We start from the raw sequence: 27644 nt of genomic DNA on the forward strand, positions 1-27644 counted from the left end.
TCTTGACTTGCTAGTCCTAACTTCGCCTTTAAACAAAGACATTTTTCATTTAATTTAATTTGTTCTCAACTATCATAACGTCGATGTTTCGGGGTTAAACAAACATGGATTCAATCCATGTTTTTTTTTTTTAGTTTTCCGTCTGCTCTTTGTACCGCAACCCGCAAAAGCCAATTAACCTTAAACTACTTTTCAGTCATGTAAAGTAAAACATCGATTGTTCAATATTCGGCCAAAAACATCGATGTTCGACGAAAACATCGATGTAATGAAAACTTTGGTAATCCACCGGAGAGCATACCATCGAAATAAAAACATCGAACATAAATTGAAAAATAACATCGATCGATGTTTTAAAAACATCCACTATCAATGATCATCACTATTTTGGTATTATTAATTTTTATTACCCTACTCACCTACTATATGTTATGTAACTAAAAAGACTATGTTAAAGGAATTGAGATACCTACTTGATAGTTTCTGAATCAAACGAGTGTTTGAAAGAAAGCTCCCAGTTTCTATTAAAAATAATGTTTTGTAATTTTTTTTTATTTATTTGAAAAATCACAAAATCTTTCAACATTTTATAAACAAAGCTTGCTGCAAAAGCCAGGAAAATTTGGCTTGTCTGCAGCTCATAGAGATAAACTTGTTCTAGATAACAAACCTTTACCTACTAGGTACTAGCATTGACTATTGGATACTGAAGGATTGGATATTGACTCTTGTATTAAATAGTCAAAGGTACTATTTTAGATTTATTTTGATTCTTTAGCACAGGGTTCTCCAAACTACACGGTTGGCATGAGCGATGTGTAGGCCTATATGATCTTAGCCATATTTGCCAATATATTTCTCTGTCTATAGCCTATCTTAAACAATATTGCATAGTCTTAGATTGTAAAGCTTTCAGATTTTTTTTTTTTTAACCAACAGGAAAATAATAACTCAAAATTAGACCAACCCGAAAAAAGAGTTTTGCACTTAAACCCCAAATTATTAAACTTGATCTTCGTCAACGTGCATAAAATGTCGACTTTGCAAGTAGTCTTACAAAAATTGCCAAGGGAGGACCCCAGGTCCCACTGTACCCTTCTTACCTTGGGCTTGTGAGGTATTCTATAACCCTCCGGTAATTTTCACCTTAAGGCTCGGTAAAGGTAAAGCTACGATACAAGCGGTAAAGGGGCAACTCAAGAGCATGGTAGTGGCTAGCATAGAGTGGTGTTCAGTCATGAAAATGACATCACCAAGCTAGTTGGTTGGTGAAAATGCTAAATTTTGGATTCTTGGATCACAATCTTGGTTCCAGGTGCTTTCCGTATCGCTCCACACAAACATTATTGTCAACAACTCTGCCACTTTTGACCCAGGACTAATCCTTTATCCATTACTTGGCATAATAAATACCGTTTAAAATTGATAACTAACACAGGGCAAGGAAAATAATCAAACCATGTTTAACTACAAATCAATATATTTGTACACAGCTGTTAAGGCAGTGAATAAAAATTGTACAGCAATATATAATTTACAACATAAACAATAAGTTAAATAACATAAATAAAAATAGTGTAATATACTAAAAAGGAACAAAGGAGGTACAGTTGATTGATAATGAAAACGACACACACAAACTAGTCTACTCTCACAAAACACACAGGAATTGAAACAACCTTCATCATAATATATATCTTACTTGTGTATATGTATTTGAAATGAAATAACACAGTAGACATTCTAATTCTATTAGATATGATGAGATGATGAAATCGACTCATTGTCACTAACACAATAATCTGGATATTACAAATAAACTAATGTTGAATTAGTAAAATAAATATATATATATATGAAATAAATAAAAAATATACATTTTAGAACCATCAATGAGTATTATCTCGCAGGATTATTCTGGTTGTAGTAGGTTTAATACACTGTAGAGCACTACAGTACACGGTTTGAATTTTTTAGCCTAATCATTCATAAACTTAACATGTTTTCTATATGAAACAACAGGAGTCATAGTTGAACATGTTTATTTATGAGTATTTCACATTTGCTCCTTAGCAATATTTTACACCTCTCAATTTAACTGTTATTCAAATCACCCTCTTTACCTAAGAGACGTCTGTCCGGTGATTTACCCGCCAGCTGTTTACCACGTAAACATGGTCCTACAAAAAAGAACCTCCTGGCATTATTTAAGTGTTTATCGAGTTTAAATAAACTGTAAAATATTCACAAAGATCCAAACTATGCACTGGTTGAACTGAAACTTCGTAATTGTTTCTTTAAGTATTTACAAAATCATTTTGAAAATCCGTAAATCAGTCTATTTTACATGCGATTTTAACTTATAAATAATAGTTAAAATTATTTTTGCTCCACCCACTGCAAGCTCTGATATGTTAAGAGCACAACAAGCACACATTTAATGGAAACAATTAGTTTTAGAATGTTGATAGCTTGTACTGTAGAGGTATGTTCAGGAAATTAGCATGTTTAGATGTCATCTTGAATTGACCTGGTAAAACCCTCTTAAGTGTTTGAGTAAATTCAGGGATATGTCTATCTATAATTTTCACTTTGTTCACTTACAGATGAATAAGTAGCTTAGCGTCCAATGAAAATAGTTTAATATGTCATGGTATGTTCAAGTATGGACTAAAGTTCCCCACTGCTAAAGAAATCTAAATTTTAGGAGTCAATTTTCTCCTAAATTGCAAGGAAGTCTTATTTTGTCTTTAATAGTAATTGTATTCTTCATCATAGATTTTTACTAATTTAATTTGTTTGTATATTTTTTTGGAACAGAGTACTTTTGAGAACAGAGTGAGTAACACTAATGTCACATTTGATCATACATCTTAAACATACTTGGAATTAGTGCAATTTAATGACAATAGGTGAAATAAAAATGTATATTGTACAAAATGAAATCAACTTGTTACCGATATTTAATAATACATAAATCATTTTGACCTGTTCTTCCATAAACAAAACCGGTATGTTTGTTTGTGTAGGTAATTAAAACAAAAAAATAATTGTAGGCTACATCAAATTAATAGAGATAACTATTTTCAGTAACACTCTTTTAAACAAAAACCAACACATTTTTTGTGAAATAAACAAAACAACAAATTCTAAATAGTTACAAATGATTACAAATAAAAAGAATGATCAACATTATAAAAAGACAATTCTAAGATTAAAGTAATCTTGAGATTAAAATACTTAATATTTAAGTCTTTTAAAACTACTCTATATAGACACTCGAAGAGATCTGAAAGTTGCCCTGAAACAAGAAAAACAGGTGAAATTGTTATACTTACTACTTTTTGATGAGCAAAGTATTTAGGTTTCAGTTGGTTTAAAATTAAACAACAATGATAAATTGTATTACCCAAATTTTAAAGCCCTAATTCCCAAGACAAAAATGTTGATAAAAAGTTATAAAGAAATTCAAAATTACACCAAGACGCCTCTCCATGGTTTTGTTTCAAGGGATCCTTATCTTCTGCCATAAGATATGAATTGCAAATGCTTGTGTATATTATGTAAGCCTAATTGAAGTTTTACATGAATGAAATAAATAAGAAACACCTGTGCATTCTTAATAACATACATAATTGCATTGAAAACAAAAGACTGAGTAAAGCAGCAACCGCAATCGGGCTTTAAGGAAATCTTGCATTTTCAAAGAGTTAGCAAATTCCTCCGAAAGGTTTCATAATAAGACATTTGAACATAAGGTTTCCTGAGAGTTGGACCTACTCCATAGATACTTTTCTCATTTCATTACACATAAACACACACAGTTGAACTTACACAAAAACGGGCTTCTAGCTGGACTTGTGACCCATATGTTTTGCCCGTAAAAGTTTTGTCTTGGCACTATCTACATCTGAAACAAAACATAAGTTCTCTTTCAGAAAAATAAGGTATAATCTTTCATAAGGTATAAATAAAATTTGGAGGTAATATTTTTTTAGGGGTCTGCGGTACAGAAAATTTAAGGTCGGTACGGTTCGGTACGGTACACGGCTACCCGTATTTTTGCGGTTTTCTTCTCAGAACTGTATTCAAACCATTATTTTTAACTTTAACGAGGTGTTAGCCCGTCCTACGTACGGGAATTCAGTATTCAGTTAAAACCGTGTACAATTCAGATCAGCTAGTTTACACATAAAGACAAAGTTTCTTGCAGTTTTAATGTAAAAAATCATCTTGTAAACAAATGCTGTGTAACCAAATATGTTTTTATTCCATCATAGGCCTATACGATATGCATTTTAGATCCAATAATTTTACAATAAAACAGCAATTCTGCAATTTTTGCTATGTGAAAAGCGTTGAAGTGAGATTTGCAGCCGATTCGCACAGACGCACACTGATTATAAGTAGCCTTATAGTAGAGAGAGTAGGCTAATAGTCAATTGAGAAGTGTATAGACTTAGTCAACGATACCACCTTCCATAGCATACCTGCCTCTTCCATAATTATTATCACCACAATACAACTACTATACACAATTCCCAGTAGGTCTGAATAGAAACGACCTAAAATAAAACGATAATATCCAATAAAATTCACAGTACACATAAATCGTCACACCAATCCTTTATATCAATTTCACTGCATTAATTGCTTAATAAATAAGTGTAAACAAAGAAAAGTAAAAACAATAACAGTTTGTTTTGAAACAGCTGTTTGGTTCAAATAACATTCATTTGAAAAAAAAGAACCCACGATTACTAAAAGAACTGGTCACATGTAGCAGGAATATAAGAAGCAAACACGCTAGTAAAGCTAATGACGTAATTGTCAACTATGTATAATTTAATTAATCTGTCATCCTCTTACAGAAGAATTGAACGTATCAATGATTTGCATTACACATAGTATTATAAATAAGTCAACCCTAAGTATGTCTTTACATTTTTATCCAAATGCTGAATTTGTGACACAAAAGCTGAATGTTTACAGCTGTTATGTTAAGCAAATTATTTTATGCCAAAAGCTAGTTTAGAATTTTAGCGTCGGCTGCTAGACTTTTTAAAGATTAAAACTTAATTTCTAAAAATCTGGGACCATAAACTAAATTTATGGCTTCGACATTCCCTAGTTCTCAAAATTATCTTTATTTCAACACAAAAATCATGAAAATCCGTCGAGTGGTTGATTCAGAATCGTGAAATAAAAAAACACTGTTTCGTTTTAATATTATAGATACATTGACATTACTATGAAAATAGTAATAGTAGAAAATAGTATCCTACATTCATGGTTTTCTAACAACAATTACTGTACCACACACTATTAAAACGAAACCTTTTACTACTATGAGGATTGTGTCAAGAAAAATCACAGTTAAGATAAAGGCTTTACCTATTTTACTCTGAGATACTTTGAATAGCCATGAACCGAACCGAATTTGTACTGTGTAAAATGCTGTACCGAATGACGGTAATTAAGCTTGTACCGTTACAGACTTTTTCGGTGCACCGCAGACCCCTAAATTTTTTTTACCATCTTTTAAATAGGAGAGGACAAGTTTCAAGAAAAGATTTTGGCACTAGAGACACAAAAAAAAAAAACCGCCAGGAACAATTCCTTTCAGAGTATCCGCAAGTAGGTATCAAAAGATTTCCTCACTAAGCATGCATTGCACACAAACAGAACATTTCTGTTCCTATTCTTTAGTTTCCTTTTGTGGCTGGTGTAGCCCAATCACCTCTAGCCAAAAGCTTGACGAGAAAGTACACAAAACACAGCAAAGCGGAATGTCAAGAGAAAATGTTGATTAAATATTTTTTTGAGGATTTAACAGCGGCATGTCTTGGACTTATTATCCTTCTATTCAAAAACACAGAAAGGATTCACAGGAAACTTTCCCATTTGTTCCTTTATGTGTCTTTCCCTGCCTAGTGTAGCCGAAGCTTTAGGTTCACTGTTTGGCCTAGAGGGCTAAAATAGTGTTACATAGAGGTTTTCCTTTCAGAGTATCGCCAAAATTTATCACAGCTCAAACTATATACTTCAAAAATAGGTTGAATAATTCTTTCTGTCCAACATTTAAGTTATATCTTAGAAAAGTACACTCTTTCTTCTTTACAATTGATTAATAAGACACAAAGTACTTGTCACCACCCTGAGCTAGTGTAGAATCTAGGATGCTCAGTCCTACAATTTATTCTTGGTTGATTTTGGTAGTGCTTTGGTAGTTTTGGTCTGAAGTATATTTCTCACTTACCAGGAGGTGAAGACATATGTCCGCTTGGGGGAGTTTTCCTTCGCCTTTTGAAGTCTCCAAGAGTATTGAGTCTTGAGAGGGGAAGTTGCTCCACCCTTACTGTGTTACTGAAAAAAAAACTTTTAAAGACCTTATTTTCTTTTAGTTTTATGTATGGTGTAAGTTTTTTGTGTTTCTTGTGCCAGTTAACTCTTTTTCTATTAAGGTTAGCCTGCTATTCTCTGCCGTATTATCTTTAAACATCAGTTCAGGAGGCAATCATAATGAATGCATAAATACCTGGTCTTGGTGAGGACAGGACAGGTGAGCCCTTTGCGAGACGGCTCAGAGAGTCTCATATTAAGAGAGTAAAGATCTGCTAGGTGACACAGCTGTTCTCGTTCTTTCTTCTGCATTGGATGAAGTCTAAAATATGACAAAAGTTGTCAAATGGATGCATATGTGTGGATGAAGGATGGAAATTTACATAGCTTTTCATGAAGTAATAAATACATCAGACTAACGTAAGTACAAGAAGAAAGCAAAAAAATAACATTAGTTTATCCATTAAAATAGGACATTGTTGATAAACATTGAAAAATATATAGCAAATTTCAATATTATGAATGTCACTGCATTTACTGAAAACAAAATAGTCACATGAATGTGTTTTTTATCTCTAAATATTTGTCAAGAGTTTTACATTTTCTAACTTCCTATAACAATCAGTCAATATATATGCAGTATATCTAATTGGTACAAACACAAAAGAGTATGTAAAGGACATAAATTTGATAAACTGTAAAAACTTACTAGTTATTAAATCCTCTGGTTGGTTAAAGATGTAAATTTGGAAGGCATGTGGGGAGGTTAGTGTGAGAGAGACAGAGAGACAGAAAACTTCCCTAACCACTCTTTTATTACTATAAATATGTATACTAAATTAGCATTTTTTAATAGCATAACAAACACTATAGTAGGGAAAGGGTTATAATGTGAGTGTGCATTTCGCTTGCCACTCTAAATGATTCAATCCAAAACTAGTTTCTTAACCCTAGGTTAAAAAGTTTATTGACATCCAAGCCTAAAGTTAAAAACATAGTACTACAGGAATATAAGATAAATATTTTAATATTTATACAAACGGACTGCTAATAAACTACAAAAAAAATACAACAATTACCGCAACTCTGACTGAGCAGGATCTTGTAGAAATTTTGACAGTTTCTCATTGGCAGATGTGAGAACACTGAAGCCAGGTTTCTCTGCTCTGACTCGTCGTCTTCCCCCTCTGATCTCCCTTCCTCCAGTTTTACCCTGCAAAACATTGCATAGCTCTAACTGTAATCACTACTCCTGAGACCCTGGTCTGATTACCAAATAATTAAAATAAAGTTTTATTATGTTTGTAAATAACCAAATACTGCCCGGCTACATGGCAAAACCATTTCCATCATCATCTAGATGACAACATGATCGCCTCCTGTGATTTTGAAAAAATCCGTGTTTATCTATTGCAATCACGGCATCACCCATGATAATCTCTCCAGATAGCGTTTTTTAATACCCAATAAACTAATGGAAGAAAAATAACTAAGGGAGTGCCGTTAATGAAAGGTCATCACTCGAGGGCTATTGAGAACTATTCATGATGTCATACAAACTGTAAAAACAATTCACAGGACTTATTCTATGACATAAGCCTAATTGAGCTGTATAGTAAGTATTTATCGACTAGCCAATGTCTATATTTTCTAAAATATCACATTTACAACCTTGTAAAATTAACAGTTGTCCGATCGACAAGATGGAACTGTTGCTTACCATGCGGTCGGCCAGAATGCGACTGATCTGCTTGGCTCGCTCAGACATATGCTCCAAATTACCAGACAAAATGGCCTGGAAGGTCGGTTCCATATCTTCATCTCTGTCAGAGTCGGCCCACCAACCCTTGGCTCCTACTGCCTCTCCGAACCAGTCACTCTGCTCATCATCACCTGTCAAAGACCAAGTTTACTAAAGTATTCACGGATTGCTTAAGAACTCATACCTATTGTTGTGTCGTTAAGTGAAACATTGTTAACAATAGGTAAATACAACAGCTTTTTCAGACATTAATAAGGAACAAACGGGTATAAATTAGTGATGGTCGGATCCGGATATAGGACCACCGGATTCCGAGCTAGAACCGGCACCCGATCGGATCCAACAAATTCCGGATCTTAGGCTTGATCCGGTTTTAATGGATACGATTTTTTTCTGATTTTTTTTACTAGCACAAAGCTGTCTGTATCCATGTACAAGACCGATTTTGTTTCATTTTTTTACTAACACAAAGCTGCCTGTATCCATGTACAAGACCGATTTTGTCCCGTTTTTTTACTAACACAAAGCTGTCTGTATCCATGTACAAGACCGATTTTGTTTCGATTTTTTACTAACACAAAGCTGTTTGTATCTATGTACAAGACAAATTTTTCCCTAAATTTTTTTACTAACACAAAGCTGTCTGTATCCATGTACAAGACCGATTTCAGTACTGTCCTTTTCCTGCCTATGCAGTCCGGTTAAACCGATTTGCTGATAAAAATTGTGAAAAAAGAGGTGTCACATCTACCGAGTGTAGTCCCGTTACATCGATATATGGTTAATGGGTGTTTGGTTAAAAGGGAGTGTACTATAATTACACCTTTTGTATAAACATGTACTGAATGGCAGACATAATTGACTCACCTTCCCGTCCCTCATCGTTGGTAAACACCCCAGTGTCACTCTCACTGCTACTCACGCTGCTACTGCTCGGTACTGGTGTGGCTGGTGTCACGGTGGCTGTGGCCGGTGCATCACGCAGACTCAGGCGGTGAAGCGCAGTTGTAGTGTCTTCCCTCGGTGCGGCAAACCCCAGCACTCTCGGACTCTCTGTTCGCACACTGCGTTTGCGTTTCCCGCAGTTAGCACTGGTCACACAGTACCTGCACAGGTGGTAAATTATCCATCTGCTGACCAAGTAAAATTAAAATCAACAAAATTTAGAGAAAGCCTTAGTTCTGGTTAAGGGTGGTTAGGAATGTATTTGGTTCAACTAGCTTAGCCTCCTTCTTAATAAAACCTCTAACAGCTGGTTGTTTAATGTCCGCAATAAACCTTTTAACAACATTAGCTTAAGCTATTTGAAAAAAAATCATTTTAGTTTCAGGTTACAGTAATATGAAACTTGGGAGATAATTTAATTAGGTACCAACATTTTATCTTAGAACGGAGGGGAGGGGGGAGGAAAGAGTAACGATTTAGTTTTCCTCAACACGCTTGGTGTCCTGTCCAAGACTTCTCTTTAAGGCCACGCTCCCCCTAACGGCAAGTTCGAATGCGACGCCAGCGCGCTCCTCAGCGGCGGTATCGGTTTGAAATAGAAAGCTGAGTCACAACTAAAGTAGTTCCCTCCGCACGGGCGACTGGCGGGAACCCACTGGGAACTGACTGAGTGATAACGCGACAGCGACAGGCGGACAGTGGTCCCTTGGTCCGTGTTATGTATGCCTTCTGCATCACTGATTCTCGATTCGATTCTCAATTATCCTATAGCTTTATTATTTTACCAAATTTGACTCGTCAATTCCAACACAGTAGTAAAGGAATGGCGCAAATAATCTTGACTACAGGGCTGTGTTTACTTATATTATAACAAATACCAGACTATGAAATATGGTCATAATATTTTTTAACAGCTTTTGTGTGATGAAAAATCCTATTTCGCGACTAGTAGTGAAATATACCATTACTAGATCCACTTACAATCAATTTAATTTGAAACTGTGACATGCCAGTACTCAATAGGCGTGTAGATTGTAGAATGTACATTGTCCAAGGACCTATATTATACGATTATTTTTGGCAATTTCTACAAGGTGCAACTGTTAATGATTAAACTTACAGTATAAACAAATTAAATAAACAAACTACTCAGGAATTTCGTAACATACTGTACACAAATTTGTTATAAGAGTGTGGGAAAATCATTTGTTAGGCTCAATCTATAATTGAAATTGTTATTTTAATATAAAAAATTGTATATACATATAAAAACATGTACACATATTTTACAAAGGGAACCTGATGGAAAGTTACGTTACCAGTGTTTTTCTTTTAGCTACGGTAAGGAATAATGCAAACACTAATTACGATTATAAAAACATTACTAATAATCAAAGACATAAATTTAATTTGCATAGTCTTTATTATCTAGGTGTAAGAAAAAAAATTTTCAATAAAATTTCATATTTAACAATTAAAGAACCATGTATATTGTACTGTAACTTCATTTCAATTAAATTTGATATTTCCATAATTCCAGGAGGATACAACTGTCAGAATAAAACAGTACAACACATAGACTATTAATTATACATTACCCACCAAACTGATCATTAAGCATTACAAAATATCTATATAACATAGAAAAAACTGTAAAGGGACATCTTAAAATTTCCATTTTTTACTGTAAATACTACAACGTTGCATTGAAAATTACAATAAATTTAATAAACGAGATTTGTTTTGAAATAAATTGACAATGATTTCATGAACAATGATTATTTACACACATGTCTTTCTAACAAAGGACCTAAATTGCATTTTTATTCTCTACTTTGACACATTTTAAGTTTCTTTGCTTTTTTGGAGAATTTTTCCCTCTTTGCCTCTAATATGTAAAGAGGTTCCCTGATCGTCATATTTCGTCGTCTTCTTGGGTCGATGATCTCTGGGAGCAAACAATTGAAGTAAAACCTTTCTAATTTTGAAACCATGTTTGTTTCCCAGAAATTCTCGTCTCTCACAACTTTCTCAACTCTGACTCCTAGAGGTGTCCAGAGCACCAGGAAACCGAACTGCCGTTGCGTTATCTGTAATTGTCCTTGGATTTGATAATGATAAGGATGTCGCTTGTTAACTGAGTACAGGTCTTTTGTTTTGTCGTATTGCCAAAAAGAACCTACCACGCCTTTTTTCTTCTCAACTACTTCATCGGGAGTCATATTTTTCCCAGTTAGAGGACATTTGACTTCTATTAGGGCATCTTCGCCGACCAGTCCATCAGGCGATGCAGCGAGCCACGGTCTTTGCCTGTCTATGAAGAGTCCGCATTTGGATACCGCACATCCTGTCAATGTTTCAAAACACTTTACTGCATCCGCTTCATGCGCCTGGCCGTACCTAGTAGCTGCACAGTCGACTTTAGAGTAGAGTAGCTTTTTTACAACTGGACCGCAACTGGAATCTTCCCTCCTATTACAAACTAGTCCAAAATTGGAAGCAGTGAGCCTCAGTCGTCTTTGTTCCAACCACAATGTGTTGTCTTTCTGATTCAATGTTAATCGTTCCAATTCTACTATCTCATTTTCAGTTTTCCTCAAATTTTCTAGATGCTCTTTAACTTTGGTTTCGTACAAAGCTTCATCAATGTCAGGTTTCTGTGCAAGAGGTCCGTAGTCTTTGTCTGGTCCTGCCGCTGCCAATACAAGTGATCGCCTGGCTTTTGGTTTTTTCCTACTCCTTTCCAAATCTTTCTCAGCTTTACGTTTGGCTCTGGCTTCATACAGTTTCGCGTAACCTCCCGGGCTTGATTTGGTTATTGACTTGTGAAGCTTGTAGAAAGGCTGTCGACTGTTGTATTTTACCACTGCTGCGGCACATCTGGTTTGATATCCATTGCGTTGAATTTGATTTGTTCTTTTGCCTCCTGTGTACATTGCTATAACGGAGTTGTACTGTTCGACACTGTTGCTATCAACGTCTTGGATAAGGTGGTAACTGTAGTCGGCTAAAGCATTTACAGCAATCATGATTTTTTGATACAAACCACATTTCTGCATGTCTTCAACTAGGTTCCTCTCTCCCTCTTTGGGAATGCCATCACAAAAATAACCTATTTCTCCGCACTTCTTATGTTCACCAAAGACGTGACTTGGAGAATTTATAATATCTTTTCTTAATTTGTCAGCCTTTGTTTGTAAGGACCCCTCTTCATTCTTCCTATGCTCTATCGCCTTCTTAACTCCCACACGACACCTTAATAACCGATTACCAAAAGCACGTCTCATCTTCATATAAAGTTCTTTGTTTGTATCGTCTCCGTTGTAGCTTGATGTTGCAATATCTTTGAGCTTGTTATTGAAATTCCGAAACAAATGGTTCCGACACTCAACCTTTTCTACTGTTAGCGTTTCATAAGGCCTGTACTCAAGAATTTTGGCATACACACTACTATCTCCGTCTGCTATAAATTTGCTATACTTAACACCATGCATTTCCTCGCTCATCAAAAATCCTTCTACGATTGCCATTGCTTCCATACTAGATGAACTTCCTGTCCAATTTTTAAAGCACGTGTGCTTTGGCACGGCGAAGTTCTCAAGCTGACCTGCTTTGTTTGCAGCGCGGGCACAAACGACGCAGTACTTATTCTTGACTCCGAAGTACAAGACCTTTCTGGTGTGGTAACCAACAATGGCAACCTGGAATAGAATACCGTGATCAGAATAAAATATTTTGGTCCCCAAACTATAGCAACATAACATTTTACCTGAAAACAGACAATTAGGGAAAATATTAATTTGAAAAAACTATCCGTGCCACATTATTTACAGCCATGACCACCAAAAACATTGTACTGTTTATGCCAACTTCCAAAATCTGATCACTTTTTGGGGGGACAGGCGTTTTTATAGTTGTACGTTGAATTGTGTTTGTATATTATAATAGGCTATAGCAAAATGTTATAAATATTTTGACAAAACTACTACATTTATGGATATATAAAAACACATTTAATTATGATACAGTAGGCTATTTACATTTGCCTTTGACCCTGGAGCGATGCCTATAAATATCGGTAAGTAGTTCTGATAAACCATTTATAGGCCTAAATAATGTAATTGAGCGGTCACTTTTATGCAATTCTTTGTACGCAAACTCCTCCTACACAGTTAGCGCTTAGTTACAAATTTTGTATTGTATTCAGCATTGTATTGATGAGTATTCCGGTGATGGCCAATATTTTGGCGAATTTCCCTATAGGGAAGTAGCTATAGCCCAGGCGCATATTGTGCAGCACAGCACAGGGCAGAATAGGCAAAATGTTGCACAGTTGACATCGCATATTGGGAAACAGTGTCGTACAGCTCTCGTAATAGGAGTGTTACAGTTTCTTGATATTAGGATTTGAGTTCTTGAGTCAGATTTAGGTGCTGATCACGATTTATTGTTACTTCTTCACAAGAGAACAAGAAAGAAAGGGCGAAAAAATTTGCTATGTTTAGTGATTTTCGTATTTTCTTCCAGATTCTATTCTTGTAATTACTCTTTATATACTAACTATGACTGGTAACGTAAAAACTGGATAAAAACGCACAATTTCTATTAGTTATCCTCAAGATCCGTCACAAAACACCAGGCAACCCAGCGCACGTGAGCAATGCGGCACAGACACTTGTGACTCGACCACAAGTGCGCGCAGTCCACAATCATATACACCTGGACCTGGACCTAGCGAACACGTAGTTTACAAAACACTGCCCTGCCCTGCCCTGCCCTGCGCTGCGCTGCTCCGACTGCGTCTCAACCGTGCCGGGTAATACATAAGCCCGGGACCGATTTACTTTTTCATTTTGCTGTCCTCAGAAGTGAAAAACGCCATTCGTCCAAATTTGTATACATGTATATATGTATAGATATTGTTAGAGTGTCCCGTAACTCTGGACACATGTATAATAGCGTTATTGCTTAGGTCACAAACACATTTCAACATGGTTCTGTGGTGCCTAGTTTTCCGTCTGCCTGTATTTATGTGATTTTACAAAATATTCAATAACTCATAAACGGTTTGAGATACAGCGTTGAGATTTTGCAAAACATGTTTATCTTATTGAGACCCTTTTTTTACAAACTTTACAAAAAAAAAATCCATCAACCGTTTTAAAATGGCGCTAATTTGAAATATTTTATGTCAATTTCACAAAAACCAATAACTTTCTAATAATTGCAAAAGACCAAAAAGTTAGTAAAATAGTAAACAGTTAAATGACCGCCATTTTAAAAAGGTTGATGATTTTTTTATAAAAAATATAAAAAAAATAGGTCTCAATGAGATAAAAAGTTTGCTAAATCTGAATGCTGTATTTCAAAGCACTTAGGAGTAAAATTAAATCTTTTGTAGTTAAATGTTAGCTTAGTTTTTTTTTTTTTATATTATATTTTGCCAATCACACATTTACTTTTGGGTAGCCATCACAAGCCCACACATCTAAATGTGACTTATATCAGGAGAATGAGGCGAACGAGCGCAGCGAGAAGTTATCATTCGTAAACACCACCTAATAATACACTTACCACGCCAGATAAAGAGTTGAAGTTGGTTCTGTACGATCTCTTCGACCAGCTCCCGTCGGCCACCACGGTAAGCAAGAGCACGCCTTCCTTGTCCACGTCGTTACGCTGTCGCGCGAGGGCTGCCTCTTCTTCTGCTGCAATCTTCATTTCTGCAAGGGCAGAATCTTCCCAGCCTTTGGAGATAACATGTTTGTACTTTTCGTAAGTATTGAACCCCATGCACCGAACGTTCATGGCCCCTAAAAACTTCGTTAAATTTGCAAAGCCACCTCCCGTGCTCATGGAACCAGCCACCGCTGCCGCCTTGATGTCCAATGACGATTCGTTGTTGGGGTCAGACCACACAGTTTCTTTAAAACCGCACATGTTGCACACAAATATAAAACCGGAACGTAGTCCACGCGATATTTATCTTGTAAGTGTCAAATTACTAAAAGAGCAACCAAACTGTGGGGCGTGATTGTTCAATTGCTTCAATTGTTCAAACAAGTAGGCTATATCAATAATTCGCCTTCCTTGAACCACTTCATGTTCATTACAATCGTCTTCTGGAACTTCTTCAATAACAAGGTCTTGAAGTGGAGTTTCATAGTCCGGCTCCGGGCTGCATAGAGCATCATTACAATGGCTCGAAGTGGTAGCACTGTCTGTGCTTTCATTTGTAATGGCAGTCAAAGGCAAGCAGTTATACGATTTCAAAATACGCCACTCTTGAAGACGTTCACCTCCACGATTTTTACGCGGCTTTTTTATCTTACGCCGACATTTGCTGCCCATTTCGACATATAGCTAAAACTAACGAAAGGTAATAAAAAAACACGCTCTTACTATTTGCCTAAAATCATAAATGTACAGTACTTTCATAGTATAGACAACGAAAACACTGTAGTAAACTATAATTCACAACAAACTAAAAGGCGCACACCCACTCACTCAGACATCTTGACAGTAGAGAGCACAGAAGGTAAATAGAGATGGCATTGGGCACGAAATGGGCGCGAAATACAGGTGAAGCCACCGGAAGCCCCCCCAAAATCAGTGTTGTCATATAAGGAGTGGGGGGAGCAATGAGTCATCCTAGTTACGCGCGTATCCTACAGTAGCCTCCATCTAACAAAGTTTGTAACATTTAGGGCAGTAAAAGCAGTTTTGTGTACACACAGCTTTATGTACAGTATTGTTTTTTCAAATGTTTTGTGCTCAAACTATTATTGTCAAGACAATGTAATGTACCGTAAAACATCCGTGTTTTTGTAATGTGTAATTGAGTTAAAGATTGTTATTTAAAAGATTTGTTGTTGTTTGAGCAAAGTAAAACTTACATAAAAGGATAAATTCGTTTTAATATCCTTATTAAAAGTTTATAAACTGGCTTCAATGCATTGTTTCATATAGAGCCGATTTGGTCGTCATTTAGTTATTAATTACACAAAATAATAATACAATTAATGTGAATAGCAATTTTATGTATACGAATGTTACCTTACTTGACTTATAATTAATATACATATTGTGCATCAATCACTGTGTGTATATGTGGTTGCTAGAGACTAGAGACGTGTAGTCGAAAGGCAGCGGTCGAGCGTCGCGTCGGCGGGACACAAATTTTGCTTCCTATTCTACCTGATTCATTTCCAAAAGTATGCTTAAAAACAACTTTTTGTTAAATGTATATCATGATACAACTCAAGCTTTCAAACTTTGCCGCTGACAAAACTTTCCTGACCAAAAAATAAAAAAATTTCCAGATCACTTACTTTTTCATGTTCTAATTCCCAATTTTAAAATTTCTTTAAGTTTTAACAGTTGTTAAAATTACAAAAAAATATTATTTTTAATTACAGCCTTACCATCACCGAGAAGCACTAATTTATAGTAGCTGTACCAAATTTGGTAATTTTAAGTTGACTCTAAGTGTGTCAAATCATTATACATTTGAAAAAGGTGATCTACCGCTATATGTAGCAGTTGCCGTCCCAAACTCCATTCCCGTGCCAGCAACTCAAGTAATACGAATATCACTCCGCTGCTAGTTTCGAGAACGACCGCTAGAGTGCAGTCGGACTGTTGATATTTTGGAGTAAGAAACTCGCTGCAACACTCTCGTTTGGCCCCAAATTTTTTGGTTATTTTTTATCCGATTTTAATAATTTTTTTTTTATATTAATCTTAATGAAACTTGTAATGCTTTTTGTTTTTTAAAATTATACATAATTGCCTTAAACATTACCAAAAATATTGTAAACTTACCCATGTTTACTAGTTTATTTTTAAAAACATAAATTACTATTTTTAAAATTTGGTCCACGAGTTGCATTTAGGATTATATTACCTTTCAAACGACACCACATTTGTAATTTTACGTTGAAAAATAACGAAAAAATTAGGGTATATTCGTTATCATTGGTCTTATGGAGAATCAATCCAATATGGCCGACGGGGGGAGCGTGGCCTTAAAATTTGATTTATTAGTTAAAAAGGTAGGCTACTGTACAAACCTGGACAAGTACCGGTATTATTGTAAACAAATAATAGGTTAGGGAACTATAACACAGCTTCTGTCATAAGTAGGCAAAGTCAAAATAGGCTAGTTGAATTGTAGCTACCTAAAATACTAAACAACAACATAATCGACTAATATACAGCTAATATAAAGAAGGTTATAGTACAGAATCAATTTGACATAGCAGAATCACAAATTTAAGATTAAGACTCACCTATTGTCACAGTTAGGCACGTGTCGAAAGACTCGTTTCTTCTTGCCGCTGCTAACCACCATACAAGACATTGGAGGTCGAACTGACGTAGATGCCATCTCTACATCCACTGCCATACGCTTGAACTTCCTTTTGCTGCAAGAGAGAAAATATAAAATTATACAATTCACTCCTTGACAAGTTTCACAATATCTGGAATGTAAGATTTGCTTACCTCAATATTATAGAGGAATTTTTAGTTTCATGACAAATTTATTACGTTGGAACAGTATTAAAATATGTTATCAGGTTTGATTGTTTATTTAACCTATCACACACAAAGATATCTAGGTAAAAAAAAATCTATTTACATATAAAAATAAAAATGAATCCCTTTTTTTGATGGTATTCCATAACTCGGGAACGAGTGCACCGAATTGGAAGATTCATTTTTTGTTGTGTTCCTAAGTTCCAGGGGTAGGTTTTTATGCAAGGAAATTTATAATCCATCCAACCGAAATTTAGTAATTGATTTAAAAAATTTTAAAAAAATTGCCTTTACGCTCACTCACTTCAACCTGGAGGCGAGTGAGCGTAGCGAACAAACTTCACCTAGGACATGATTGAGTGATGCGAACGAGCATTTGACATAAAACCACATTAAGACAGGACAACGTCTGTCGGGTAGTAGTAAATAAAAATGATTGTATTCAATACATAACTAATTTATAATCAGTATTTTTCAGAAATTTATATTTGCGTTCAATAACAGCCAATTGGTTAGTGATCAATCATTTACATGTAACTTAAATAACTTATATCGTTATTTCAGACAGAGTGCCTAAATGGGGATGGATGTGAAGGTTCAGGAGGTAAATAATTTTTCATCCTTAAACGAGAAACACACATACAACTTATAGTTCGGTTTCTATCTGAGACAATTTTATATATCTCTTTACTAACCTGGATTGAAAACAAGATAAAAGCACCGAAAAAATCCTTATACCTTTAGAAGTGGGTGATATTATCTTACAAAAGAAATTATTTTCTTCCTACATATTCTTAAGTAAATTATAACATTTTAACAGAATCTCTAGTGAAAAACCCATTACCCTACCCCACAAAAATTCATGAACACAATATCTTAGTAGTCATCACCCTATGGTATGGATATCATATCGATATCAACAAACAAAAATTATAGCAGCTGAAAAACAAAATTAAATTTTTACAACACTATACAACTGACCGTCGTGTGCTGGGCCGTATTGGAGAGAAGTTCTCGTTGACCGAGTCTGACTCCATGTTGCCTACGTGGAGCAGATGACGTTTCTCTTGCAGACTGAACATTGCGGGGCATTCCTGCACGTCGTCTGAGTCACTCTGACACAGAATAAATAAGATCTTAGAAAAGAGGTAAGTTTCTGCATCAATAGTGATAGGTCCTATCACTCACGGTCAGTAAGACAACAAAGCAAACACCGGGTTATGAATTTTCTTATTTTTTTTAACAATCTACCAACACAAACAACAAATTATTGCTTAATAATAAACATAGTAAACAAGTTGCTGGGTCAATTTTTCATTCAAATAGAACATAGTCAGTCACAGGATCTGCCTACAATTATTTTTCCTCCCTTGGACCTACAGTTCTCTGTAGGCATACTAAATATGATATTTTAATGGATAACAAATGTGCTATATTTATCGTGGCCTTTGTTTACAAGAAATTGTTGTTGTTTCTATTTAGCTTGTTTAAAAGGTTTGCGTGTTCAACAGAAATCAGCAACTGACATCAGCCCTGTGTGAGTGGCTCAAATCAACTTGCCAGGATCAGAACCCTTTATATTCACCCTCAGTTTGTAACTCCTTCGTTTATCGGGCCACTCCTCAGAGGCCGATATCAAAACCTGTATCCCACAGCTTTCAGACATGTAACTACACCACAAGTCTCTTTGACTCCAGTGCTCTCAAGATATATCTGAAATATCCTACTGTGTTCACTACTCAGTTGGGCAAGTGGGCCTAAAGCCGGGTTTTCCTAGGCGTAGAAGCGGAGAGCGGAGAGAGGAACGCGGAGAGCGGACTCCACTTGTCTTAGGTAATTTAATGTTACTGTTTTCCTAGAAGCGGAGCGGAACACCATGTTAATCTCTTTTCCGCTCTCCGCGTTCGTCTCTCCGCTCTTCGCTTCCGCGCCTAGGAAAACCGAACTTTACCTTAACAACTGGATGATTATTTCTGGTGTGGCTAGGGTTGCCATATTGTAATGTGTGAAAAAGAGGAGATTTTAGCTGGCGGCCCCCACTATAATAGTCGATAAAAATTAATGGGCAAGCAAAATTTTATACCTAGTACATAACAAATATATTATAGGGTAACAGAAACTGTATGGGTCAACTGTATAAACAAAATGATGTAACTGGCCCGGAAGTAAACGTATTTTTATTACCTATTATTTAAATGGAACTGTCAAAAAACATCCAAAGCAGTTGTTAACCCTATTAGCCTATAGACATTAGGGCCAGTTACATAATTGGTTTATATTTATTAGTCCATACCGTTTCTGTTCAATATTCGTGCTGGATTGTCAATATTCAAATGGTTGCATAAAATGTTGCATCGCTTGTCACATCTCACTAAAAATAACTACATGTACAATGCAGTTGTCTGCTTGCAATATTGAGTGGAGCTAGCATATCCCAATACTTTTCTGAAGACAATGATACATCTGTTTCTCGTAAATGAGATTTATACTTGCAGTATCAAATTTATAGGTATATTTGGTTCACATAAATGGAATGTCTATTTGCAGTATCCAAAGTCAATTATAAGTATGGTTCTCATAAATTAAATGTCTATTTACAGTACCTTACCTATCCAATGTCAACAATATTTAGTATCCAAAGTAAATGGAACGCCTGGTTCACTTAAACGGAATGTCTATTTACAGGTTCTTAAGTCAATGGTACATCTGGTTCAAGTAAACAGATTGTTTACTTAAAGTATCCAAATTTAATGGTACACTTGGTTCTCGTAAATGAATTGTCAAGTAGCAGTATCCTAAATCAATGGTACACCTGCTTCACATAAATGAGAAATCTACTTGCAGTATCCAAAGTCACTGGTGGGATTACTTCTGGTTCACTTTAATGGGATGCCTATATTTCAGTATCCAAAGTCACTGGTGGGATTACTTCTGGTAAACTTTAATGGGATGCCTATATTTCAGTATCCAAAGTCACTGGTAGGATTACTTCTGGTTCACTTTAATGGGATGCCTATATTTCAGTATTCGAAGTCACTGGTAGGATTACTTCTGGTTCACTTTAATGGGATGCCTATATTTCAGTATTCGAAGTCAATTATATGCCGGGTTTACGTAAACGAATTGTTTACTTGCAGTAGCCAAACACAATGGGACATTTGGTTAACGTACATGAATTATTTACTTGCAGTAGCCAAACTCAATGGTACATTTGGTTCACTCACGTAGATAAATTTTCTACTTGCAGTATCCTAAGCCAATGGTTCATTTGATTCAAATTAAATGGAATGCCTATTTGCTGGACCTATTTAATGTTTATTAATGGTAGGCTACTAGGCCAATATTTGGTTCACATAAATGGAATGCCTATTTGGAGTATTTAAAGTCAAAATCCGGTAATCTCCAGAGAAATACAGGGATATGGCAACCCTAAGTGTGGTTAGTACATCAAAGTAATTGTTTTATTTTTGTATTGTTTTTTACTTAATTAAATAAGCTAAGGATTTTTGATTTTGGTAATGTTTACCTTTAAGCTTCAGTAGGTCTAAGTTATGTTATCTGAACTCACATTCTTATAGTTAACCACTTTCTTTTAGAAATATATTTTCTATTGGTTTCCCAAGCTGTGAGTATTAATGTATAAAACTATCTCAAAAGAGACTCAAACACTACCTACTACAGTAATTGATGTCACATAAGTTAACTAAGTAAATTATCAGTTTGAAAATATATTGGTTTACCCTGGCAGGGGCTCGGTTGCTTGGTGGTCAGATATGAGGGATTCTACTGTACATCAGAATTTGAATTCTTGAACAAACTTAACTGAACAGCCATTTTTTTACAGCGTTCTATCAATTTAGTAATAATTCAACTCACCTGATGTATACTTGAGAGGCCTTTATCTCCACGAGGCTGTCCCCAGTCCCCTACACTGCTACTGGAGTCATCACTGGGCCGTTGCCAGACAAACGGCAGACTGCCGGTCGACCTGGTCCTGCGTCGGGCTCCGTACGGCCTCCGTCTCACGGCTGGGGGTACTGGAGCTGTCTCCATGGCCTCCATTGTATCTCCCTCTTCCTCCCCTTCTTCCATGAGACATTCTTGTGGGAAAGGTTTTAAGGCTCGGTCCATTACTACATTGGATACTGTTGAACAAAATGAGTTCAGACACTAATCTGAGGCTGAGGAATAAATTTAGTTTTAACTTATTTTGATCATAAAGCTAGGCTGTAAAGATATCAAACATTTATTAGAAAGATTTGAAAATGGGTTTTTTCCTACAGTTACCTAACAATGTACAAGTTCTCTCACTGATTTGAGAAAGCAAAGAGGCCAATTCGCTCATCAGTGAGACAATGTTAACATCGTCTCACTCTAATTACTTTGTCTCACTCCAGATTTGCAACGTGAAGGCACAAAATAGTGAGCGCGTAACATGCAGACAAGGTCGTATGCGCGCAAAATACGTTGGCAGCACTAGCTGTGAATCAGCTGGCCAGCTGTATTGTTGTATAATTAAATGTCATATTAAAAGTTAACTTCTGTGAAAAATATGTTACGTTTCTTTACCAATTTATATGTATTCTCAATGCAGCATGTATTTGCAATACGTTTGTAGTGTAGTGTCAGATCTTTTTATTGTTTTATGGTAACTGTAGGAAAAATATAATGTGCAACTGGAGTGCAAAGTGCAATTGCCTCACTCGAGAAACCATTCCTCACTAGCCTACGGCTCGCGTGTAAGTATTTCTCTCAAGTGAGTCAATTATTGCTCACTTTGCTCACTAGTTGCACAAATAACTATTTAACACCGAAACTATAGTCATCACGACAAATATAGGATTGATTGACGATAGGTTAGTAACCTTCTTTTATGGCTTACGAATTAATCTAATTGCTTATTTTTGCAATACCAACAACTTTTTAAAGTTACTCTCACTTCACAGACAACCATTCTATACATTAGTTACAGTACAAGACTTTAAATGTATGCGCACAGTGTATTGTCATAAATATCTGTAAACTAACAGGAAATTATGTCAGAGAAGGTGACCAAGAGAACCATTTCAGAGAAGGTGACCTACAGAACCATAGTAATTTATATAGGTATTTTTAATTTTTTTATATAGGTATATTATATAGGTAATTGTTAAATCCAGTTTCTAAGGGAAACTGGATTTAAAAATTAAATTTGATCATTAAAAACAAAAAATTTACTGCTGTCACATAAACTTAATAAACTACGATTGTTTGAATTTTATTACTGTAATGGCTCTTGTCTGCTTGTCTCTGTCGCCATTACTGTGTTAAGTGAATTGACTACCACAAACATGAACGACTGAAAGATCGTCTAGGGAAGAAGAAACCTAAGATTAAAAACATTAAGTTTGTTCAAAGAGGTCTAGAGGCATTTATAAATTCAACTGAGCGTTGATTATGAAGGTTGGGTGTTATGTGGATTCGTGACCGTACTAAGTGTTTTGAACATAGGTTAGATTAGGAAGGTAAAGATTAGGTTAAGTTATAATAAATCGAGTTGTTGATTTATGCTATCTCTAGACTGTTTTTGCACCTTGTAAATAGTGCTTTAAATACGATAAATAATAATTTAAAAGAATGCAAGCATTTTTGACATTTGAGGTAGGTAGGTTGGGTGTTACGTGCGTTCGTGACTGTATTAAGTATTTTGAAATTCTAGGTTGGATTAGGAAGGTACCTAGTAGGTTAAGTTTAGGTTATAATGAATCAAGAATTTTTGAAATTATTATTTATTGTGTTTATAGCACTGTTAATATTTAATAAGCAATAATAATATCCAATAATAGCCTAATGATCTTAAGCAATAATTTCAAAAAATGCAAGCATTTTTTAAATTATTATTTATTATGTTTATAGCACTATACAAAGTGCAAAAACAGTATGGAGATAACATAAATCTACAACTCGATTCATTACAACCCAAAACTTTAACTTCCCTTCAAAGTTGACTTAATACAGTCACGAATCCGCATAACAGCCGACCTACCTACCTCATGTGTCTTTTTCAACTTAAGTATGAAACAAATGTTAAAAAGCTGTTCGAGAAGTTTGGTCGGATTATGTTAGGCAAGAACAGTGTCAATTTCTTTTTTGGTGAGTCGGTGGCTCAGTTGGTAGCGTTACGGACTTTGGGCCCTAGGCAGCGATGTTGTGGATTCGGATACTGGTTACTGCCGCAAACATTTTATCAGTAGGCCTACAGTTTACCTTTGTACAATGCCGGCTCACCACTTATTTCAAGTGTTTTTCTCAGGATTTTAATTTTACAAAAACAGTCTGCAGGCAACATAAACTAACAACTCGATACATTACAACCTAAACTTTACCTTCCTAATCTAACCTAACTTCAAAACACTTAATGCAGTCACCAATTCACATACAGCACAACCTACCACTCTGACATGCCTAAATAAGAACTACATGTAATTAGTCCACCAGTCCATCTATATCTCCATAATGTGACGAAATTCCTATTACCGTATAGAGAACATTAAGTTATTTGACTACAGAATCACTTGAAATGTTATCCATCCTATCTTGTTTATTATAATGAAGTATGTTTTTACGGCGATATCTTGAGAAACATTCATCAGCGGTGAAAAATAATGGTATATTTGGATTCAGGAGGTAAAAAACTATAAAGTAAGATACCTATCAAAATTAAAAATTTGTTTGGAGGCACCTATACGGAAAAAATACCGCTTTAAAATGGAATATTTAACTTAATCAATCAATTTAAATGTGACTTGGGCTATTAGGCTAACTTTAATTTAGAAGCGTAACTTAAATAAGTATTGATGTGCAGATCAACGTTCCTAATACAACATTACAACTTTTACTTAAAATTCAAACGTTCATAACCTAGTTATAAATTAATTCAATTTTTGTGACAGCAGAAAAAGTTTGCTCCATTGCTTTCAGGTAAAAATCTAGTTTCTTAAGATATAATTTATAAAAATTAACTTACTAACTTATGGTTCTTTTGGTGACCTCTGACATAGGCTAACCAACTAACAATTAAGATAGCCTAAGTCGCCTTACTAGAAAGATACCGTACCGGTAGGGCCTACCTTTGGAAATTTCTTACACAAATTGAAAATTACTGTGCCATTTAACACTTATTAGGTTGCAACAACACACCAAGAAATTTAACCGCTGCAGTTTCATAACTGTCCCGCAGAATCTTCAGAAACCTCATAGGCCTCCTACAATCACTTGGACTAATTTTAAGAACTTTTTATTTAGGCATAACTTAAATGCTTTAACCAGGGCCGGATCTAGGAACCACGAAACCCCGCAATGCGGGGGGGCCCAAGCCCTTAGGGGGCCCAAAGAGCTCTATAATTTAAAATTATTTTTAATGCATATAAACATAATTGAATAGGACGGTAAGTTTAGTTTTGACAGACAAATATTGTCAGCAGAATATGGTTTATTTTACCTTGCCTAAAATGATCCTGTGTAGTCGTCAAACACGACAGCTGTTTCGTGCTACAATGAGCACATCTTCAAGGTGAAGAAACACAAAATAAAATCATTTAGCCCGCAGTTGAGCACGTCAAAAAACACATAAAGTACTGTACATGAAGTTCACACAAACACACATATTAAAACACTTGGCCAAGTACCGCGAACACGCGACGCGGCGCCGGTAATGTGTAGGTCATGACTCACACATGTGCGGTTTGAGTCATGACCTACACATTACCGGCGCCGCGTCGCGTGTTCGCGGTACTTGGCCAAGTGTTTTAATATGTGTGTTTGTGTGAACTTCATGTACTTTATGTGTTTTTTGACGTGCTTAACTGCGGGCTAAATGATTTGATTTTGTGTTTCTTCACCTTGAAGATGTGCTCATTGTAGCACGAAACAGCTGTCGTGTTTGACGACTACACAGGATCATTTTAGGCAAGGTAAAATAAACCATATTCTGCTAATTTTAATGAGGCTATCCATCATGAAATATTGTCAATATCAAAGCTGAAGTTACAATTATTGAGTAAATTTAGAACCTACTGATTTTACTCGTCAACAACTCGGGAGCTCACCGTAGACAGTTTAATCTGTGGTTTACTGTCACTTTCAGTTAGTCCAGTCTGGATGCTCAGCTCAGTCCAGTCAGCTCTTCAGCTAGACACTCACAGATCCACTACAGTCCGATCGACGTGGACGTAGTGTCAACCAACTTAGTCAACTATCAGTTGAGCTGAGCAATAAGTCTGTAGTACAGGTGGGACTTGTAATAACCTCTGTAGCGTTATCTAACGACCTCAGGGCCGGCGAGAGCCGTCACGGGCCTCTGAGCTGAGTGATCCCGGGCCCCCTATTTTCCCGATTTAGTGTCTAGCTGCCTCCGTGCCGTTTTGTTAAACATTTAACAATATATCTAAAACGCATGATAGTTTGATTAATTCTCTTGCTCATAGTTGCAACTTTATTCCACTCAAAAATTAATATGTGAACTGAAAAACCATACTAAAATCAAAGATTTTAGCAGATTACATGTAGGCCTACAGAAAAGATTTCACATTTGACCAGGTCAAGCTCCCTTCAGAGCCCAGGGCCACGGGGCTTTGGCCCCTCTGCCCCACCCTCTGGAACCATGATTTGTATGTAGGCCTATCTATCTTGAAAATACAGTGTAAAAAGAAACTAAGTTTAAATTGAGTTGTTTGTTTATTATTTTACATTATTATTTATGCTTGAAATTCTTTATGTAAAACCTTTTACTTTTTTTGTACAATATGTATTTTATAATTTGTACTTAAGTAAACCTATTTGAAAGGCTAAGAAATCCTATTGACATAAGAATAAAAAAGCTTTATTTGAAGTTTGCTGTTTTTTTAGTTAAAAAATTTACAAAATTACGCATTTTAACGAAAATGTTTTTTTTTACAAACAGGATCAATATTTTATCTTAAAAATAGCGTAAAAATTCAGTTTCAGCTACTTATATTTTAAACATTCCCACCCCCCTCACGCATATAAGGTCCCCTCCCTGCTATATTACGCCAGCTCTAGGGGCCCTCGGAGGATTTTTGCAGGGGGGCCCATATTTTGTAGATCCGGCCCTGGCTTTAACAGGATAAATTGGCTGCAGTCCAATAGGCTTATTCAATTGTTACATTTGATTGATCAGGATAGGATAGACATGCCTACATTTAGCATAGCCTATGCCTACAGCAGGCCCTAGAAGTTAGATGCCAAAATAACACACTTTATATGATTCACTGATTTCATTGAGCAAATTGACATGACTAATGACTAAAAAGAGGTTAAGTTAACTTATTGGAGGATGGAGGGTAAAGTTAGTAGGTCTAAGTTATGCATAAAATAAGTTATAATGTCATAATATAATGTTCAAAGTGATTAACCACTACCATTAAAATACTTAGTCTAAGCCTAACACTAACACATTTTGGCTTTCAAGTTAACAGATTTAAGAAGTGCAAACAAACCTGACACGACAGTGGTGTTTTCTTCACTCAAGTTCCAGAAAATCAATCGTCTTATATGCACACTCTTATTTGGGCAATAATACTAATAGATTGCCAATAACATGCATTTTCGATGATTAAAAATATTAAGTTCAAGAAACACTGCACAAAGTTACTTACTGTCTGTAATTTCAATTTGACTCATTTTATATGAAAGAATCTATCTGAGTAACATCATGACACTGACTTGACTCAAGACTGAATTAAATGAATAGATAGATAGATACAGACTGTCAGCAGACAGATACCATCAACCAGAACCAATAAATTGGCATTTAAGTGACTTTTGGTTCAACCACAGCCTTTTTAATATCAAAGACATGAGTGAGTAGAGAAAAGAGAAACAAATAAAGCAAAAGATGTTTTTTTACATCAAAGTGGTTGTTATGTTATGTTACCTACCATAGTTTTCTTGAAATAAAAATACAATAATGTATTTGTGGAAAGCCAAGGGTAGAATATTTTTAAAAAAATTTACTACATGAAGTTAAAAATCATAGTCTGACGCACTACCTGATGCA

The 27644-nt window shown here is 35.6% G+C and overlaps 1 protein-coding gene across 2 annotated transcripts; it reads right to left on the reverse strand.

The window, feature by feature from the left end:
* Positions 1-1462: 1462 nt before the first annotated feature.
* On the reverse strand, positions 1463-27357 carry LOC128987546 (G patch domain-containing protein 2). 2 transcript variants are annotated; one of them, XM_054408446.1, is made up of 11 exons: positions 27244-27357; positions 21464-21732; positions 18569-18702; positions 17341-17475; positions 8972-9210; positions 8063-8235; positions 7422-7555; positions 6539-6664; positions 6260-6366; positions 3835-3910; positions 1463-3301 (listed from the first exon to the last, which is right to left on the reverse strand). In XM_054408446.1, exons 1-10 carry the CDS (start codon positions 27266-27268, stop codon positions 3849-3851), a joined length of 1404 nt encoding a protein of 467 aa, XP_054264421.1. In that variant the 5' UTR covers positions 27269-27357; the 3' UTR covers positions 1463-3301; positions 3835-3848. The 2 variants fall into 2 exon arrangements, with proteins under 2 accessions (XP_054264421.1, XP_054264422.1); XM_054408447.1 differs by having other exon boundaries at positions 27085-27326.
* Between the last annotated feature and the right edge of the window lie 287 nt (positions 27358-27644).

The sequence above is a fragment of the Macrosteles quadrilineatus genome, unplaced genomic scaffold, assembly GCF_028750875.1.
Source record: "Macrosteles quadrilineatus isolate MER2022 unplaced genomic scaffold, UCM_ALF_1.0 Scaffold_2__2_contigs__length_208266976, whole genome shotgun sequence".
Lineage (NCBI taxonomy): Eukaryota > Metazoa > Arthropoda > Insecta > Hemiptera > Cicadellidae > Macrosteles > Macrosteles quadrilineatus.

Excerpts from the sequence above, each read along its gene's own strand:
- LOC128987546 (XM_054408446.1), bottom strand. The coding sequence starts at position 27,268 with ATGAGTCAAATTGAAATTACAGACA. Across the intron at positions 8,236-8,971 it reads CAACGATGAGGGACGGGAAG|GTGATGATGAGCAGAGTGAC; the intron begins GTGAGTCAATTA and ends GGTCTTTGACAG. Across the intron at positions 6,665-7,421 it reads CCTGCTCAGTCAGAGTTGCG|ACTTCATCCAATGCAGAAGA; the intron begins GTAATTGTTGTA and ends GTCATATTTTAG.